General features: G+C 47.7%; 1 protein-coding gene across 1 annotated transcript in view; it reads left to right on the top strand.

Moving 5' to 3' along the window:
- The window catches only part of h6pd (hexose-6-phosphate dehydrogenase (glucose 1-dehydrogenase)), a 52,411-nt gene that overhangs the window by 11,223 nt on the left and 19,694 nt on the right, over positions 1–21,494 (top strand). The window contains exon 3 of the mRNA XM_078238697.1: positions 20,646–20,915. Coding sequence (XP_078094823.1) covers positions 20,646–20,915 — 270 coding nt within the window. The remainder of the gene's footprint in view (positions 1–20,645; positions 20,916–21,494) is intronic.

Here is a 21,494-nt window from a genome sequence, read left to right as displayed (position 1 = left end):
GCACTGACCACAATCTCACCCATTACCCCATGCATTTACCCTAGCTAGTCCCCCTAACACTAAGGGACAATTTAGCATGGCCACTGCACCTAACCCGCACATCTTTGGACTGTGGGAGGAAACCGGAGCACCCGGAGGAAACCCACGCAGACACGGGGAGAACGTGCAGAATCCACACAGACAGTGACCCGAGCCGGGAATCGAACCCAGGTCCCTGGCGCTGTGAGGCAGCAGTGCTAACCACTGTGCCACTATGTCACCCCAGGCTACTTGTCCACTGAAGCAGTTTCTCAATATGACCCGTTTCCACTTGCTGATCCCTGCCCTTTCAGACATCTGCACTCACTCTGCATCTCACATATATCTCAATAATTTCTATCATTATGCATCCTACTTCCTCATGCTGGTCTCTTCAGCCTGATAATCATCCCCTATCCATTACCTAAGCACATTACTGGTAATTCGAATCCTTTTCCTCATTGTGCTCCCTTCCTCCACTCCAGCCCCCACAATGTCATTCCCCTTGCTTTTTCAAATCCTGTTCATTATTCACATCTCCCAATCTGGGCTCCAAAAATGTGAGCTTGACTGCTTTCTCTCCAGGGGCAACACAGTGTTCCTACATCGGGCCCCCTCACCACAAGTACCAACCTGATTCGACCGTTCTCCTAATCCTCAGCGACTATGCCACGTCCATCCAACGTAGGAGGACTTCCTACCAAAGTGGAGCTGCAGTTAAGGTCCAAAGGTGTCCGTGTTAATATCCAGGTCAGAGGGCTGCATAGGACAATGGTAATAGTGTTTCACAGGAACAGTGTTAGATTCCAAGGGGCAATGAGGTTGAAATGGGACCATGCGGTGCCTGTTTTATTGGTGTAAAATGCAGCCCAATTTCAGGGATCAACATCCTGCATCCTGAGGACGGCCAAAAAAACATCCAATCAGAAATCTTGTTGGGCTGTTTTTCTCCAATGTCTCTGGAAATGGCCCAAAACAGGTGACAGGCCCCTCATTTGCATATTTAGAGGACGGGATGCTTGTTTTAGGAAATTGTACAGATCCAGGGGGAGAGCAGGAAGCAGAAGGGATTGGGGGGAGGGGGGGGGGGGATTTTCCGACCTCAGTGTGGAGTTATTAGCTCGCACCGGGTCCCGGGGAATAATGTGTGGGCTAAACTTCTCTCTCGCACTCGGCGCCAAATAGTTTGCGAGTTTCCCAGCCCCTTCCGAATGGTGCGAACCGACTCGCGTCCTTTCCCAATTAGCATGTTAACGTAGCGATGAAATATACAGAGCCCGTTCAAATCCCAACGCACGCAATTCACCGGCCTTCGGGTGTGGCATGATAAAGGCAAGAATCACTCCTGGTCTCCACAAGCAGAGACCCAGCATGATGGGTGGGTTGGTGGGGCTGGTGGATGACTGAGCAGTGACCACCTGGCACCCTGACGGTGCCCACATGGCACTCTGGCAGTGGCCACTGGACTCCTCCGCAGTGCCAGTTGGGCACTGCCAGTTTGCCGGGGCAGTGACAGGAGGATGGGGCCTGTGGGGGCTATAATGCGGGGAGGTGGCTATGACATGGGGGGGGGGGGGGGGGGGGGGGAGGCGATGATGGGAGGGGTAATGCAGAGGTGGAACATGTCGAGGGTCCTGATGAGAGGGCATGTTGGGGGTTGGGCAGGGGGACCCATCAGGAGGGCCCCAGCGACCTGAGTAAGGGAGAGGGTGGGTGGGCATGCCACTGATGCGGGGGGGGGGTGTCCAAATGTCCATGGAGTAAGAGGGTGGTCCATACGTCTGTGGGGTGAGGGGGGGTCCATAAGTCTGTGGGGTGAGGGGGGGTCCATAAGTCTGTGGGGTAAGGGGGGGTCCATAAGTCTGTGGGGTGAGGGGGGGTCCATAAGTCTGTGGGGTGAGGGGGGGTGGTCCAAATGTCCATAGGGTGAGGGGGGGTCCAAATGTCTGTAGGGGGCTGGGGGTGTCTCCCAGTGCACTGTGAGGTCCGGGCATCCGAGCGCTCTGAAGCTGGGCTCACTGGTGTGTTTAGGCCTCGCCAATCCCGGCACTGGAATCCCGAATGCAGAAAAGTGACTGAGAGTGGGAGGATTGCGTTGCCGAGCGATCCTGAGAGGCCGCCGCGGATCACTCCATTATCCTCGCCCTTCTGTCACTTGGAAAAGCTTTGGGCGAATTCCACCCATAGGCCGGAATTCTCCCATCCCGCTCGTCCGTCACGGGAATCCTCAGGAAGGGGGTTTGCGGTGGGGGGAGGTTGACCATGCAAAGGTCCACTGACCTCGGGCGGGATGGAGTCACGGATGTTGGTGATAGGGACTGGGTAGGTAATGGAACCCTTGACAGAGCTTCAAACCACTCGGTAGCAGTTACCTGACATCTTGCCTCCGATTCTGGTAACTTGGAGACGTGGAAATAAAAATTCAGCCCTTTTTGCTTCACTTGTGATTTGCACAGGGCGGCACGGTGGCACAGTGGTTAGCACTGCTGTCTCACAGCGCCAGGGACCCGGGTTCAATTCCGGCCTCGGGTCACTATCTGTGCGGTGTCTGCACGTTCTCCCCGTGTCTGCGTGGGTTTCCTCCGGATGCTCCGGTTTCCTCCCACAGTCTGAAGATGCGGCACAGTAGCACAGTGGTTAGCACTGCTGCTTCACAGCTCCAGGGACCTGGGTTCGATTCCCGGCTTGGGTCACTGTCTGTGTGAAGTTTGCACATTCTCCTCGTGTCTGCGTGCGTTTCCTCTGGGTGCTCCGGTTTCCTCCCACAGTCCAAAGATGTGCGGGTTAGGTTGATTGGCCATGCTAAAATTGCCCCTTAGTGTACTGAGATGTGTAGGTTTGAGGGATTAGCGGGTTAATATGTAGGGGTCTGGGTGGGATTGTGGTCGGTGCAGGCTCGATGGGCCAAATGGCCTCTTTCTGCACTGTAGGGATTCTATGCGCGGGTTAGCTAGATTAGCCATGCTAAATTGCCCCCTAGTGTCAGGGGGACTAGCTAGGGTAAATGTGTGCGGTTCCAGGGATAGGGCCTGGCTGGGATTGTTGTCGGTGCAGGCTCGATGGGCTGAATGGCCTCTTTCTGCACTGCAGGGATTCTATAATGAGTCCGGTATCATTGAGAAATGTTCTGGGTCCCTGGAGTATCAAAATGTACTAAAATAAAATTACAAGTTGTGTCCTTGAAGTCGAACACAGGATAATCACACTTTCCATTAAAACGGCTTCTCGGGAAGCACATTGTGCACTGCCTTACTTCAGGGGACACATTGAACACTGGAAGTTCAGCTTGGCTGGCTGTGTCAGTGCTGAGTCAGTCTCTCTGTGTCTAATCAGCCTGCACTGGAGGATCCGCAGTATTGATTAATTTAATTAGTCTTTCAGGCATTGACCGTGACACGGAAGCAGCACAGACTGCTGACGTGAATGAGCAGAGTGCAGGAGGCACCGTATCAGCAGTCCCGCTTGCAGAGCCACGCAGCTCTGTTGACCTGTCCGGTTCGCTGTCACTGAGTGTGATGTACGGACACCCCTGTTAATGCACTTTCCCAGAGTGCTCCTTCAACCCTGTCCTTGACCACGCAGCCAATCTCCGATTCTTCCCCCGAGTTAGAAATTGCCGGTTCCGAGTGGAGCTGACCTCTATTTCCCTTTCTCAGAACCCATTAGTAGATAAACGAGTGATACATCAGTGTTGCTGCACAGTGGGAACTTCATAGAACTGGGCCAGAAAAATTCATTATTGCTGTGTGTGTGTGTGTGTGTGTGCTGTCCAGTCCAGTCCAGTCCAGTCCCTTGGCCTCACACCAAATGAGACAATGGGCAGGTGCTCCCCAGCCTCTGTGGCTGCAAACCGGCTTAGAAAGCTCTGCCTGCCCCAGAGGCACAAGGGCATTTTCCCACTGACACCCTGTCCCCTCCCTAAAGCGACATGAGGCCTTCAGAGCCACGGCTGGAACACTGTGTCCACTGGCTGGGGAGGTGCCTCTGGCATCACCCTCTCTACAGCCAGCTTTTATCCCCTGCCACTCCAGGGATTAAATTTTATCCCAGTGATGGGGCAACCTAGGCTAGCGAGTGGGCTGCACGAGTGGCTCTCCTTCATCTCATTGGGCCCCAAGATTGAAATCGGACATTGAGGCTGGAATTTTACCGGCACGCCGTCCCGATTCCGGCATTCTCCGTCGGCCTCGGGCAGGATCGTACGAACCTCGGGCGGACATGCCAATAAAATTTTGCCTAAAGTATGACTCATGAATAATAAATAATTTAATGCACGCTGAATATTTCACAAGTTACGGAAAATGCTTCATCATTTATATATTAATAGAACTGTGATCAACTTTAAATGGTAAAAACAAGTGATATATTGACACTTTGGACACAGTCTTGGGTCACTCACAGTCAGTGTTGTGAGCAATCAGCACCCACCTCACTTCACACGTCTTTATTTTACATGGGAATCGCTTCAGTCACACCTGCAGGAAAGAAGTTACGCAGGTGGAAATCAGTGGAATGTGGCAACTCTATGCGTGGGCAGTGGTCAACAAAATGTCTTGTGGGCCGCACTCAGAACCCTGATCGGCTGCGTTTGTCCACTGGGGCACGAGTTGCCCACCGCTGTCTCATTCAAAACCAGCCACTTAAAGTAAAAAGTTTATTTATTAGTCACAAGTAAGGCTTACATTAACACTGCAATGAAGTTACTGTGAAATTCCCCTAGTCGCCACACAACGGCACCTGTTCGGGTCAATGCACCCTAACCAGCACGTCTTTCGGACTGAGAGAGGAAACCGGAGCACCTGGAAAAACCCACGCAGACACGGGGAGAACGTGCAGATTCCACACAGACAGTGACCCAAGTCGGGAATTGAACCCGGGTCCCTGGCGCTGTGAGGCAGCCGTACTAACCACTGTGTCACCGTGCCACCCCAGTCACTAGTTCAGTGTACCCAGGTCCGGAGGGCAGTTGCCCACACTTTATCAAGGCCTTCAGTTTCGTTGAACAGAAGGTCGAGACGAGAACCGTGGGATCTATTTTGGGCATTTTTAGCCTGAAGCTTTCTCAGCTCTTCCTCACCCTCAATTGAAAGAATTTTTCAGGGAGTCTTGCTGTGTGGTTGAATGTAATTTAGATAGTGTGGGAATCGCGCGTTGTTTAAACTGGGTCACTTTCGGCAGAACGTAACTGGGGACATATTTCCTCCTTGGCATTTTGGCAAAGGTTTCTGAAGTCTTCGGAAAGGAATGCTTGGAGGTGATTTACGGATGTGAAAGTTTACAATTGGTGGTGTCGCTGCAATCATGACGATTACACTTGGTGTTTTCTGCCTCTTGTGTGCGTACTTTGTGAATCAGTCAAGCAGTCCATAACAACTTGTCCCAGGGTTCTCTTAAAGAGCAACCTGTGGTTGAAAATGACCACTTTATCATTGACCCCTCGAGTTTTTACTTCCTTCGTAGCATATTTGCTGGGAGATAAGTTATGTGATTGGACAGGCTGGTAGAGGTACGTTAACTGGGCAAAGAGGTGGCTTGTATTATCGAGTGAGCCCATTTCTCACAGAGCACCTCTCGGTGTTATTTCTGAGCAGATAATGATCGTACTTTTCTTACTGGATGTGTTGCTGCCATTTTGTGTGTCCATTGACCTGGACGTGCTAAAGCTGTCTCATGACCACTTGAAACAGGTTAACTCTCTGGACATAGAACTCTTATAGGGCAGTGTCCATTCTTTGGGTTTATCAGATGAATACGATTTAAGCCAGCCACTAGGTTTCTGCTCCATTAGAGTGCTCGACCATGACTGACCCATTTCCTGCACCCCACCCCTCCCAGAACCAAGATAGGGTCCCCCTTGTCCACACCTTTCACCCAGTGGCTTGGACTGGGAACTTGTCAACGGAAAGGAAAAGCTTGCATATATTCAGCATTTTCATGACCACAGTTCAGCGCAAAGTGCTTTATAGAATCTCTACAGTGTAGAAGGAGGCCATTCGGCCCATCGAGCCTGCACTGACAACAATCCCACCCAGGCCCTATCCCCATAACCCCACATATTTACCCTGCCAATACCCCCCCCCCCCACCCAACACTAGGGTCAATTTAGCATGGCCAATCAAACTAATCCGCACATTTTTGGACTGTGGGAGGAAACTGGAGCACCCGGAGGAAACCCACGCAGACACGGGGAGAACGTGCAGACTCCACACAGTGATCCGAGGCCGGAATTGAACCCGGGCCCCTGGTGCTGTGAGGCAGCAGTGCTAACCACTGTGCCACTGTGCCGCCCTACAGCCAGTGGAGTACTTTCTGTGGTAAAGTCCCTCTTGTAGTGCAGAAAACGTGACAGCCAATCTGTGCACAGCAAGATCCCACAAAGGAGAGATGTGATAATGACCAGATCATCTGGTTCTTTTTTGAGAGTTGATTGAGGGATAAATATTGGCCAGAACACTAGGGAGAAGTTGCCTGCTTCTCTATGAAATGGTGCTTAAGTGTAATTTAGATAGTGTGGGAATCGCGCATTGTTTAAACTGGGTCACTTTCGGCAGAATGTAACTTAGGACACACTTCCTCCTTGGCATTTTGGCAAAAGTTTCTGGAATCTTCGGAAATGAATGCTTGGAGGTGATTTACGGATGTGAAGGTTTACACTTGGTGGGAGTGATGGGGCCTTTTACATCTACCCGAGCAGACAATTGAGGCCTCGTTTCAATCCTCATCCAAAAGACAGCACCTCAGACGATGCAGCACTCCCTCGGTACTGCGCTGGAGTGCCAGCCTCGATTTTTGAATGCTGTTGTGCATGCAGCCTCCGCGATGTCTTATATCTTATATCCCTCCGAGGGAGGGCGATACCCCAGTGACTCACGCCGAGGCTTCCACCCACGAAATTCTGAAAAAGGCAGCCCTCCTTTGTAAACCCTCCTGCAGCAACACCATTCTCAACTGTAAGAAGTCTCACAACACCAGGTTTATTTGGAGTCACGAGCTTTCGGAGCGCTGCTCCTTCATTGAGTGACCCACCTGATGAAGGAGCAGCGCTCTCCGAAAGCTCGTGATTCCAAATAAACCTGTTGGACTTTAACCTGGTGCTGTGAGACCTCTTACTGTGCCCCACCCCAGTCCAACGCCGGCATCTCCACATCATTCTCAACAGCAGCAGTCCTGTTCCTCCCACACTCCTTTGCTGCCTCACTCGAGTGATCCTCGGAAGACCCAGAAGCGGGGGAAAAAAAATGTGAAGCTCATCTTTCATTGTGCAGATCAGCTTTTTAAAAGTTGCTGACTGGGTGGATTTCCTATCCTGTGCGCAGAGATCACTTCCTGCAAATCAGCCAGCCTGTGTAGCAATGAGTTAGATAATTGCAGTTATCTGCACACAATACTTGTACATGGTCCTCACAGCCACAATTCTGGGACACTAATCAGCCCCAAGATATTTGTGTTACTGCCACAGATCCTCTTTAAAGAGGATGAATTATTTTGAGGTTTTGTTTTTAAATAGCAAAGTATTCCGAGTTAACGCATCACCAATTTATTTCCTGCTAACTATTTGGATGAATCGCCCATCGACTGAATTTGCCAATTCAGAGCAGGCAATTGCAATCTGAGAACAAGGAAACTCTCTTAACTCAGAGGCAGTTCCTAGGAATAAAACTCTCTCAAATCGGAGGCAGTTCCTGGGAGTAAATGTTACAAAACTGCCGACTCCGACATAGCTGCTTCCTTTAGTTGTGACGAATTGAACACTGTAACCTTAACACTTGTAACTCATATTGAGATTGTATCCAGTACCACTGAGCTATGTGTCCTTTCATGGAATTACTTCAGCTGAGGTTCTGCAAGAAGAACTCTGAGACCGCACACCGATTAACCTCAGAGATTGTACAGTATTGGTGGAGTATTTCCCTTTTCCACTGCTGCTCACTTAGAGCCATAGAGGTTTACAGCATGGAAACAGGCCCTTCAGCCCAACTTGTCCATGCCACCCTTTTTTTTTAAACCCCGAAGTTAGTCCCAATCGCCCGCATTTGGCCCATATCCCTCTATACCCATCTTACCCATGTAACTGTCTAAATGCTTTTCAAAAGACAAAATTGTACCCGCCTCTACTACTACCTCTGGCAGCTTGTTCCAGACACTCACCACCCTCTGTGAAAAAATTGCCTCTGGACACTTTTGTATCTCTCCCCTCTCACCTTAAACCCATGCCTTCTAGTTTTAGACTCCCCCACCTTTGGGAAAAGATATTGACTATCTACTGATCTGTGCCCCTCATTATTTTATAGACCTCTATAAGGTCACCCCTCAGCCTTCTACGCTCCAGAGAAAAAAGTCCCAGTCTATCCAGCCTCTCCTTATAACTCAAACCATCAGGTCCCGGTAGCATCCTAGTAAACCTCTTCTGCACTCTTCCTAGTTTAATAATATCCTTTATATAATAGGGTGACCAGAACTGTACACAGTATTCCAACTGTGGCCTTACCAATGTCTTGTACAATTTTAACAAGACGTCCCAACTCCTGTATTCAATGTTCTGACCGATGAAACCAAGCATGCTGAATGCCGCCTTCACCACTCTGTCCGCCTGTGACTCCACTTTCAAGGAGCTATGAACATGTACCCCGAGATCTCTTTGTTCTGTAACTCTCCCCAACACCTTACCATTAACTGAGTAAGTCCTGCCCTGGTTCAATCTACTAAAATGCATCACCTCACACTTATCGAAATTAAACTCCATCTGCCATTCGTCAGTCCACTGGCCCAATTGGTCAAAATGAGAATTTCTGAGAATTTCCTGCAGGAATAAACTTGAGTAGTTTAGTTTGTTGCAACAGGTACCCAGTGGTGAGACAGTGAAATATGACATCTTTACTCTATAATCAAAGAGTCCTACAGTGCAGCAGGAGGCCATTCGGCCCATCAAGTCTGCACCGACCACAATCCCACCCAGGCCCTATCCCCATGCATTTACCCTAGTTAGTCCCCCTAACACTAGGGGGCAATTTAGCTTGGCCAATCCACCTAACCCGCACATCTTCAGACTGTGGGAGGAAACCGGAGCACCTGGAGGAAACCCACGCAGACACGGGGAGAACGTGCAAACTCCACACAGACAGTGACCCAAGCCGGGAATCGAACCCGGGACCCTGGCGCTGTGAGGCAGCAGTGCTAACCACTGTGCTACTCTGCCATGATAAAAAGGATTGTTTTCCCAGGTGGAACTATCTCCCCTGAACACATGAGATGAAGTTCCAGATTGAAGACCATGTGGGCTTGCCTATGGAAATTGCTTTTTTATAGGAGGAGCAATGAAATAGATTGGCCATGAACCGGGGACATTAAAGTGCCATTATTCGGAGGAAATGTTTGGCACATACATTGTAAGTTGCTTGGCAAATGCACAACATATTGATACAGGTTGCATCAATTTGCTGTTGGCATGAACTGCGGTGGTGGATCAAAGTCTTTTGTTTCTCTTGTTCCCTGAATAGATTTGCTGAGTAATTTTCCATGCAGCTTCTTCATTTTGAGACAGACTAGACAGAGCCAGTTTACACTGAGGAACTGATGGTCCCATGACCAAAATATGGAGGCTGACATCCCTTCCTCCTCCTCCAGCCCTTCTTTCTTCCGACTATTCTTGATAGACACTGATCCTCGATGGACTTCAGTTCTGAAAGCACCAGCTGTCCTCTGGTATCTGTGCCAAGTATCCAATATTCATCTGTGACACAGCCAGGCATGGAGGCATTGAACTGAGCGTTATATTCAAACTCGGTCCTTCCCTCATCGAATGTCTACACTTTCAAGAGCTGCAATCATGCTGATTTTTCCTGTCCTATAAGTGCTGAGGCTAATTGTGACTCCCCTATTGTTGCTTCAGCTGAGATCATCCACCTCAGTGCATATCAAAGATTGAAAGAAGGGCTTTTTCCAGCATGTGTTGATCACTAGATAAACTGGATGAGCCATCAACAGAGCCTTTGCACCTTGCTAGTAGGAGAGGTTTTGACCCAGCCAACTTATCCTGTCTATTCATTAATGATTCCATAGAATCCCGACAGTGCAGAAGGAGGCCATTCGACTGATTGGGTCTGCACCGACCACAATCCCATCCAGGACCTATTCCCATAACCCCACATATTTACCGTGCTGATCCCCCTGACACTAGGGCCAATCAACCTAACCCGCACATCTTTGGACTGTGGGAGGAAACCAGAGCACCCGGAGGAAACCCACGCAGACACAGGGAGAATGTGCAAACTCCACACAGACAGTGACCCGAGGCTGGAATTGAACTTGGGTCCCTGGTGCTGTGAGGCAGCAGTGCTAACCACTGTGCCGCCGTGCCCACCCCAAAACAGACTGCTCAAAACAGAGACTATAGTAGTGGGACACCAAGGAGCAGAGAGGAACACCAACAGGATATGTTGGAGGGTGGGATATGATGTAGCTGGGAGATGATGGAGTAGTGGCAATGTCAAAGGTGGACTGCAGCCATTCAAGAATACAGCTCACCACCACCACCTCAAGAGCAACTAGGGATGGGCAATGAATGCTGACCAGCCAGTAATGCCCATGTCCCACGAATGAATTAAAAAAAAGGCTAGTAATCCAGAGGCCTGTGCTAATACTTTGGGACACGGGTTCAAATCCCACCATGACAGCTGGTGGAATTTAAACTCCGCTAACAGCTGTGAAATTGCCAAGCTCGTCACAGTAATGGTGACCACGAAACTATCATCAGTTGGTACAAAAATCCATCTGGTTCACCTGTGTCCCTAGGGAGGGAAATCTGCCATCCTTACCCAGTCTGGCCTACATGCGACTCCAGACCCAAAGCAACATGATTGATTCTTAACTGCCCTCTGAAATATCTCATGGGGAGGCGATGTCCTAGTGGTTATCATTGCTAGACTATTATCCAGAAACTCAGCTAATGCTCTGCAGTCCCAGGTTCGAATCCCACCACGGCAGATGGTGAAATTTGAATTCAGTAAAATATATCTGGAATTAAGAATCTACTGATGACCATGAAACCATTGTCAACTGTCGGAAAAACCCATCTGGTTCACTAGTGTCCTTTAGGGAAGGAAATCTGCTGTCCTTACCTGGTCTGGCCTACATGTGACTCCAGAGCCACAGCAATGTGGTTGACTTTCAACTCCCCTCCAATGGCAACTAGGGATGGGCAATAAATGCTGGCCCAGCCAGCGACACACATGTCTCATGAATGAATATTTTTTTAAATGGTCCAGCAAGCCACTCCGTTCAAGGGCAGTTAGGGATTGGCAATAAATGCTGGTCTTGCCACGACACCCACATCCCACAATAAGACAGAACTCGAACATCATGGATCAAGGTGATGATTCCAATCGGACATTTGTAGCATCAGGAATATGTTTCTCTGTCTCTGAGGAAAGGTGAAAGAGGTATTTTCCAGATTTCAGAGAAAGGTCTCCCATGATAAATGGCACTCTGTTCTGTTCAGTACAGAAGGTTACAGTAAGGTTACAGTGCAAGCACAAATGTTGAATTGGAAATGAAGGCACTTTAGTGAAGCCATGGATGTTGTGAATCAGTGTGGAGTTTGCGATTAGCCACACAGTAATAAGTCGTGACTTCTGATTCTCTCAAGGTGAACCGAGTCCAGAAAAACTGGGTGGTCGGCAAACCTCTTAAAGATAACGACTAACGCGAGGGTAAATGTTGTGGGATTACTCGCTCCACATTTGTTTTTAGCAGACGTTAAACAGAGATCCAATTCTTTAAAAACGGTTTCAGTCTTGGCACTGGAATTGGCCTCAGTGCCTCTGAGTGGGTAGGCGGGGGGGGTTTGGGAATGCAGGGGTGAAAACCAACCAGAGATGGTGTTGCTCATTGATGTACATCCTGATATTGGAGTCAACAGATGGGAACTGGGTCAAGCAATGGAAACCTACTCCCAATACTCATTGAAACTTGCAGAATGCGGAAAGGTCTGGGTAGAGTTTGTTTATTTATTAGTGTCACAAGTGCGATCTGAATACAAATGTATCCACTTGGTCCTTTTTTGCTCGCTATAGAATCATAGAATCCCTACAGTGCAGAAGGAGGCCATTCAGCCCATCAAGTCTGCACCGACCACAATTCCACCCAGGCCCTATCCCCATACATTTACCCTAGCTAGTCCCCCTGACACAAAGGGACAATTTAGCATAGCCAATGCACCTAACCCACACATCTTTTGGACTGTGGGAGGAAACCGGAGCACCCGGAGAAAACCCACGCAGACACTGGGAGAACGTGCAGACTCCACACACACACACTGACCCAAGCCGGGAATTGAACCGGGTTCCTGGAGAAGGCTGATGATTTTTTTCCAACAACCCATTATGGTATCATCGTGGGCCACAGGTTGGGAACCATTGCTTGAGATTCAACAGCGTCTTAAAACTGACAGAAAGAAGGCAGCGAGGAGCTGTTACCAATGTTTAGGACAATCATTAACTTGTCCAGTGCACTTTGCCTCCGAGTGCCGGTTATGTTCCTCAGACAGGTTCAGGGAGGAAGCAGTTACACATGAACACACTCGGTGGATTCAATTTTCCAGGGCAGTTCTTTATGAGCAGTTATGGCTCAAGAGGACGAATGTTGATTGGAAATTGGAGTGGACGTGAGAATGTCCTCGCCATGCACCATTCGTCAGAATGGGCAGCTGTCCACGGGGAATACAGATAATCAAACTCGCTCTGAAAAACATATTGTCCAAAGTTAAGACCTCACATGAATTCAGTTCAATCCAGGCGGGCGAATTATGTCAGCTGCTGGCCCGAGGGAAGTGAACATTTCTTGACTGGATTGCTCTGTTTCGAACCCAGAACTCTCCATTGCTTTCTGTTTAACCTTTTTGCTATTTCCCAACACAAACCATAGTAATAGCAGCATGGAAGATGTTTATCTTTCCGGAAAACATTCCCGTTACAAGACACAACTTAACAAATTTGCTGATAACATTCACATACTTTCTTCCGTCAGGAAAAAGATACAAAAGTCTGAGGTCACGTACCAACCAACTCAAGAACAGCTTCTTCCCTGCTGCCATCAGACTTTTGAATGGGCCTATTATATATTGAGCTGATTTTTTTCTTCACTCTACTTGTAACTGCAACACTATATTCTGCCCCCTCTCCTCTACCTTTTCCCCTATCTACTCTACGAACGGTATGCTTTGTCTGTATAGCGCGCAAGAAACAATACTTTTCACTGTATCCCAATACATGTGACAATAATAAATCAAATCAACTCTGAACCCTTGATTAAGAAATCTATTCCGGTGGGAAGTAGATTATTCACCTGAATGTGTTGTCGCAGGACCCTGTGACAGAGACTTTTCTTAGTATTCAGGGTGCAGCACGGTGGCACAGTGGTTAGCACTGCTGCCTCACAGCGCCGGGGACCCAGGTTCGATTCCCGGCTTGGGTCACTGTCTGTGTGAAGTTTGCATGTTCTCCCCGTGTCTGCGTGGGTTTCCTCCGGGTGCTCCGGTTTCCTCCCACACTCCAAAGATGTGCGGGTTAGGTGGATTGGCCATGCTAAATTCTCCCTCAGTGTTTCCAAACAAGTGCCGGAGTGTGGCGACCAGGGGATTTTCACAGTCACTTCATTGCAGTGTTAATCTAAGCCTACCTGTGACACTAATGAATAAACTTTAAACTTTTAAAACTTTAAAAAATCTTTCAGATCGTGTCCTATGATTGTGCACTATACAGATAAATCATACTGTTCATAGAGTACACAGGGATAAAGGTAAAGGAGAGGGTGCAAAATATAGTGTTGATGGGCTTTCATTATCAGACATTGGCTGGGTGAATATTGATTTGTGTTAAGAAGTTGTTCTCTCAGCAGAGCCGTTCCTACATGTTGCCTTTAAACTTATCATATTCCCTTTCACTGGGTAGCACACAGCTTCCTGTGAGCAAATCACTTCCCATCTGTACTTCTCAGAAGGTACAACCTTGAAATTGCCCGCAAAATCCTGGCCTAACAATCAATGTGTTAAATTGCCAATTGCAGTTTACGTGGGATTACGCAGCATCATCAGTTTAGCTGGAACGATGGAAATATCAAAATGCAAGGAGCGCCTTGTGGAATAAACCATTTACAGATAAATAATTTTACAGCATGAAAAGAGGCCCTTCAGCCCATCGGATCTGCACTAGCCATCAAGCCCTTATTTATTCTAATCCCATTTACCAGCACTTGATGTGAAATAAAATATAGAATCATAGAACGCTTACAGCACCGTAGAGGCCATTCAGCCCATTGATCCTATGCCAGCTGTCCGCAAGAGCAATCCAGCTGACCACCTCCATAGCCTCTGCAATTTATTTTCCTTTCAAGTACTGATCTAATTCCCTCTAAGTTTCCACAATTGATTTTCTTTTTTGATTTGATTTGATTTATTATTGTCACATGTATTAACATACAGTGAAAAGTATTGTTTCTTGCGCACTGTACAGACAAAGCATACCATTCATAGAGAAGGAAAGGGGAGAGTGCAGAATGTAGTGTTACAGTCATAGCTAGGATGTAGAGAAAGATCAACTTAATGCGAGGTAGGTCCATTCAAAAGTCTGATGGCAGCAGGGAAGAAGCTGTTTTTGAGTCAATTGGTACGCGACCTCAGACTTTTGTATCTTTTTCCCGATGGGAGAAGGTGGAAGAGAGAATGTCCGGGATGTGTGGGTTCTTGATTATGCTGTCTGCTTTTCCGAGGCAGCAGGAAGTGTAGACTAAGTCAATGGATGGGAGGCTGGTTTGCGTGGACTGGGCTTCATTCACGACCCTTTGTAGTCCCTTGCGGTCTTGGGCAGAGCAGGGGCCATACCAAGCTGTGATACAACCAGAAAGAATGCTTTCTATGGTGCATCTGTAAAAGTTGGTGAGAGTCGTAGCTAACATGCCAAATTTCCTTAGTCTCCTGAGAAAGTAGAGGCATTGGTGGGCTTTCTTAACTATAGCGTCGGCATGGGGGGACCAGGACAGGTTGTTGGCGATCTGAACACCTAAAAGCTTGAATCTGCCTCCACCATCTTTTCAGGTAGTACAATTCAGATCATAACCAATCACTGTGTAAAAAAGTTTTCATGTTCCCTCTGGTTCTTTAGCCGATCACCTTGAATCGGCATCCTCTGGCTTTGACCCTTCCCCCAGCGATCTACTCTTGCCTCGATCCTTCACGATTTTGAATGCCTCTATCAAATCTCCTCTTAGCCTTCTCTCCGAGGAGAACAGCCCTAGCTTCTGGGTTAGTTAAGCTGGGGTTAGCAGTGGTTAGCACTGCTGCCTCATAGCGCCAGGGACCCGGGTTCAATTCCCGGCTTGGGTCACTGTCTGTGTGGAGTCTGCATGTTCTCCCCATGTCTGCGTGGGTTTCCTCCGGGTGCCCCGGTTTTACTCCCGCAGTCCGAAAGATGTGCTGGTTAGGGTGCATTGGCCATGCCAAATTTTCCCTCCGTGTACCCAAGCAGGCGCCGGAGTGTGGTAACTAAGGGATTTTCACAGTAACTTAATTACAGTGTTAATGTAAGTCTACTTGTGACTAATAAATAAACTTTACTTTATGTCCAGCCCTCGATGAGACTCTTAATGAAGCCAAATGCCTTTCCGGCTTGTAGGGGTGGGCGGCCTTGCTGGGCCCTGAACCTGTATCAGCCAAAATGGCCAACAATGGGAACACAGCTTGGAAACCGGCACAGTGAACAGTCTTATCACTTGTCCAGTTCACCTCCATCCCTGACCTTGGCAGGGCCGAGATTTCCAGCCTATATTTTGGTTTCCCGGCAAACTCTGATATAACCGACCCTTTGACCAACCTATAGGTCAGCATCTCGAGTGGCCCTGGATAGGCAGCCATGAATGACCTGACTACCCCAGACATGGCCTGTTCGTCATAGTCATTGTCGGCTCTCCCTCAGTACAAGGATGACATCTGCTCTGGATGGCATACAAACATAGAAACTAGATGCAGGAGGAGGCCTTTCGGCCCATCAAGCCTGCTCCGCCATTCATTTTGATCATGGCTGATCTCAAATTCAATATCTTGATCCCACCTTCCTCCCATATCCTTTGATTCCCTTCAGCCCCAAGAGCTATATTTAATTTCTTCTTGAAATCAGACAATGTTTTGGCCTCAACTACTTTCTATGGTAGTGAATTCCACACATTCACCACCCTCTGGGTAAAGAAATTTCTCCTCACCTCAGTAGCGGGTTTCTGCGCGAGGTCTTTGTGTGATTCACCCGATTCTCGACCTTTGGGCACAGGGGGTAGGATGCCCCATGACGCAGTGGGATTCAGAGCATAGGATCCGCTTCCTTGTCTTTCCCTCTCTGCCGCTGCTCTGCCTTGTCATGAAGACATCGGGACTCGATAGTGAGGCAGCTTGATGGACATTCTGAACTATTGTTAGCGAGTCATTAACATCAACGCTGCCACACTTCGGAGAGCTTCAGTGTGTCTTTGAAGCATTTTCTTTATCCTCTCCTGGAACACTGGCTATTTGAGGCTTGAGAAAACAGGACCTTGTGGGGAAGAATTCATTGCCCATCCTTAATTGGCCTTGAGAAGGTGATGGAAAGCCACTTCCTTGAACCGCTTCCTTCCATGTGATGTCGGTACATCCTAGAGCCGTGAGGATAGGTTCCAGGATTTTGACACGGTGGCAGTGAAGGAGCAACAATATATTTCCAAGTCAGGATGGTGTCACTTGGAAGCGGTGGTGTTACTGGAGAGGCGACGCCTAGTGGTATTATGGCTAGACTGTTAATCCAGAAACTCAGCTAATGTTCTGGGGACCCGGGTTCGAATCCCACCACAGCAGATGATGGAATTTGAATTCAGTAAAAAAAATCTGGAATTAAGAATCTACCGATGACCATGAAACCATTGACGATTGTCGGAAAAACCCATCTGGTTCAGTAATATCATTTAGGGAAGGAAATCTGCCATCCTCACCTGGTCTGGCCTACATGTGATTCCAGAGCCACAGCAATGTGGTTGACTCTCAACAGCCCTCCAAGGGTAAGTTGGGATGGGCAATAAATGCTGACCCAGCCAGTGACGTCCATGTGCCATGAATGAATAAAAAAGCTGTTGTCATTCCAGGTGGTAGCGTCTGTGGGGTTTGGAAGGTGCAGTCGATGCTGCAGTGTATCTTGTTACACACTGCTGTCACTGTGTGCTGGTGGTGTGGGGAATGGTGAATGTTTGAGGTGGTGGATTTTCTGCCAATCAAGTGTGCTGCTTTGTCCTGTTCGATACAATAAAGACACTACTCGCATGTTCTTGGCATCCTGTTGACCTCCTGTCCCTGTGGTGTGAATCTGCACTGTTCCACTTTGTAGAATCCATCTCCCCTCGCCATTGTTAATTTTCTAACTCAGTTCAACACTTTCTTGGATCTTTTCCGAATGAGGAACTCAGGTGATCATCACTGCCTGTTTGGCAAACAGACTATCCTGTGATTAACAGCGCTAATGTGCTCAATTGGTGATTATTACCCAAGCTGCCACTGTATTTTGGCTGTGATAAACCCTAATTAGGCTGTAACGCTCTCCCAACCATTCGCGTTTACTTGCTGAATTAAAGGAAAGAACTTGCATTTATATAGCACCTAACCCTAGGATATCCCAAAGCGCTTCACGGCCAATAAAGTGCAGTCCCGGTTGTAATGTGGGAAATGGCACAGCCAACTTGTGCACAGCAAGCTCCCACAAACAAAACACCTACCTAAATATTTTTTTTCTATTCATTCGTGGGACATTGGCGTCGCTGGCTGGGCCATCCCTAGTTGCCCTGGTTCAGAGGGCATTTGAGAGTCAACCACATTGCTGTGGCTCTGGAGTCACATGTCGGCCAGACCTACAAATGGGGAGGCAATGGCCTAGTAGTATTATCACTAGACTATTAATCCAGAAACTCAGCCAATGTTCAGGGGACCCGGGTTCGAATCCCACCATGGCAGATGGTGGAATTTGAATTCAATAAAGAAAATATCTGGAATTAAGAATCTACTGATTGACCATGAAACAATTGTCGGAAAAACCCATCTGGTTCACTAATGTCCTTTAGGGAAGGAAATCTGCCGTCCTTACCCGGTCTGGCCTACATGTGACTCCAGAGCCACAGCAATGTGGTTGACTCTCAACTGCCCTCCAATGGCAACTAGGAATGGGCAATAAATGCTGGCCCAGCCAGCGTCGCCCATGTCCTATGGATGAATAAAAAAAAGGACTCGGTAAGGACAGCAGATTTCCTTCCCTAAAGGGCATTAGTGAACCAGATGGATTTTTCCGACAATCGACAATGGTTTCATGGTCATCAGTAGATTCTTGATTCCAGATATTTTTTATTAAATTCAAATTTCACCATCGGCCATGGCGGGATTTGAACACGGGTTCCCAAGGTATTAGCTGAGTTTCTGGATTAATAGTCACGGTGGCACAGTGGTTAGCATTGCTGCCTCACAGCACCAGAGACCGGGGTTCGATTCCTGGCTTGGGTCACTCTCTCTGTGTGGAGTCTGCACGTTCTCCCCGTGTCTGCGTGGGTTTCCTCCGGGTGCTCCGGTTTCCTCCCACACTCCAACGATGTGTGGGTTAGGTTGATTGGCCATGATAAATAGTCCCTTAGTGTCTGGGGGACTAGCTACGGTAAGTGCGTGGGGTTATGGGGATAGGGCCTGGGTGGGATTGTGGTTGGTGCAAAGTTGATGGGCCAAATGGCCTCCTTCTGCACTGTAGGGATCCTATGGTTCTATTATCATAATACCACTAGACCATTGCCGGCTGCTCAGGGGAATAAATGAGATTCTGGTTACCAGGAGACGTCCTCTGTTTTCCTCTGAATTTTTTTTATTCATTCAGGGGATGTGGGCGTCGCTGACTGTGTCAGCATTCATTGCCCATCCCTAATTGCCCTTGAACTGAGTGGCTTGCTTGGCCATTTCATAATGTCACATTGTGTCCACGCAAGTGACCGATAGAATCTGTGTTTCAGTGACTTATCTGAAGGGGCGCACACACGGCACTGCGGCACACCCTCAGTACCGCATAGAAGTGTCAGTGACAGAGTATCCATTCTAATCTCTGCAGCGGGGTTCAAGTGTACATCCATCTGGCTGAAAGGCGTGAGTGGTAGCTCTGAGCACAGTTGACACCCCGATAGCCGGTTGCATTTCAGCTCAGTGCCAGGTCCGACATCGACACTTCCTGTTCTACAACTCTCCCAACTGCAAGGAAAATGATTCACGCAAACCTTATATCCCCCCCCGCCCCCTACCCCACCAATAAATTATTGGTTGGTCTATTCCAATAAGTGAACACTTCCTCCATTTCCTTCAAAGGTTAATGGCTTTGACCTTAACTCAATAAATATTCCCACATAACTATCCTGTTACTAAATGAATCATTTCATAAATACTCCTGTATCACTAAGCACCAATAAATTGCTTGAATCATACCTTCAGAATCTTAATCAAATGCAATTTATTATCATGAATTATTCTACCTGATCCGCCTCAGAAAATTAGTACTATAAATATTCCGCTAATAAATTACTAAATTACAATAATCTCTCTGGCATCCAGAAGATGAGGATAAACTGGGACAATTTCAAATTCTCATCAAGAAAATAAATCTCTAAAGGAATCTTTGGTTTGGAGGTTGAAAACCTGGAACTCGTGTCAATACAATTCCTTTTTTAAACCCCAAGCTCTTTGTCCCAAACCGATTGCTTGGCGTGTGGTACGGTTAGAATATAGCTGGAATGTTGGTGTCAAGCAAACATTTAAGTCCAAAGGTGTATGGGTTAGGTGGATTGGCCATGCTAAATTGCCCCTTAGTGTCAGGGGGACCAGCTAGGGTAAATGCATGGGGTTGTGGGGATAGGACCTGGGTGGGATTGTGGTCGGTGCAGACTCGATGGGCCGAATGGCCTCCTTCTGCACTGTAGGGATTCTGTGATTCTATTTTTATAGCACCTGCATGGCCTCAGGTTTACAGCCGCTGAAATATTTTTTTACATGTAGTCACCGTTGTAGTGTAGAAATTTGCACACAGCCAACCCAACACACAACGATGTGATAATGACCATAAAGTCCGTATTTTATAGTCTGTACCCATTGGAGTTTAAACAAATGAGAGGTAATAGCTCCACGGAGGCGAAAGTCCTGTCACCAAGTTACTTTATTTACACCATACATCTGTACACAGCCAGCTCTCCAGATTCCCTGCTGAATGCAGGCTGGGTATCTGACACACCTGCTTTAAATAGGAAGCATGAGGCTCCCTGATTTAACCATCAAATAAGACTCATCAGGCAGTTCATACTCTATCAAGCCAACCTCATTAGCCTGGCTGAAGTCATCACAGAGATGATCCTATTATATTATTAACTATGACCCCCTAGTTCTGGACTCAAAGTTGACGTGAGCTGTTGAGTAGATTTTTTGTCACCGCCCAACAACAGATTCCAAAGCAGCGAATCGCGAATGCCACGAGTGGGGCAGTATCTTAATTGTAAATTGGCAGCTGTCTAATTGCGGATCATTAATGTCTGGCCTTGCTCCCTTCCTCCAGGTCGCACCAGCTTTTACGAGCAGTACGGCGTCATTTGTGACGTTATTCAGAACCACCTGACCGAAATTCTGACTTTTGTCGCCATGGGGACCCCGGTGAACATCAGCGACTCGGAAGAGATTCACCGCAACAAAATGAAGGTGTACGCCAGCTTGGAAAAGCTAGACGGGAGGAGCGCAGTCACTGGCCAGTATCAAGCGTACAACGCTGAGGTCAGGCACGAGCTCAAGAAGCCAGCTGACTACACAAGCAACGTCCCGACCTTTGCTGGTAATTGTATTATTTGCTCACCCCTGAACCTACCCCCACCTCACTGACTAACACAGCACACAAGTGGGATGCATCAACTCTCTTGCTGCTGTTAGGGATCAGATCAGAAACCCCAAGGTTGGTTACGAAGTTAGCCTAAACCCCAACCTTTATTCGATTTTGGCATTAGGGTGAGCGTAAGGTGTTTCTCTCAGGTGTGATTCTAAAGTTTAAAGTTTATTTATTAGTATCATAAGTAGGCTTACATTAACACTGCAAAGAACAAAGAACAATACAGCAATGAAGTTACTGCAAAAATCCCCTAGTCGCCACACTCCAGCACCTGTTCAGGTACACGGAGGGAGAATTTAGCATGGCCAATGCACCTAACCATATTAACCCACTAGGAAGCATTTATTAAAACAAACTTTATTTAACAACACAGTTAGAATATAACAAAATGAATTTGCATAACTTTTACCAATTAAAATACTTAAATGTGACAACGTATAATTTTTAACTGCTAGCTATCTATTGCTGTAGCTCCAATTTAAACACTATCCCCATAGACATATATCCTACTTCAGAATCAGTTAACAC

This window comes from Mustelus asterias, chromosome 22 (genome assembly GCF_964213995.1).
Source record: "Mustelus asterias chromosome 22, sMusAst1.hap1.1, whole genome shotgun sequence".
NCBI classification, from domain to species: domain Eukaryota; kingdom Metazoa; phylum Chordata; class Chondrichthyes; order Carcharhiniformes; family Triakidae; genus Mustelus; species Mustelus asterias.
Note: the sequence above shows the minus strand (reverse complement) of the source record. Positions and strands in the feature narration are given on the sequence as shown.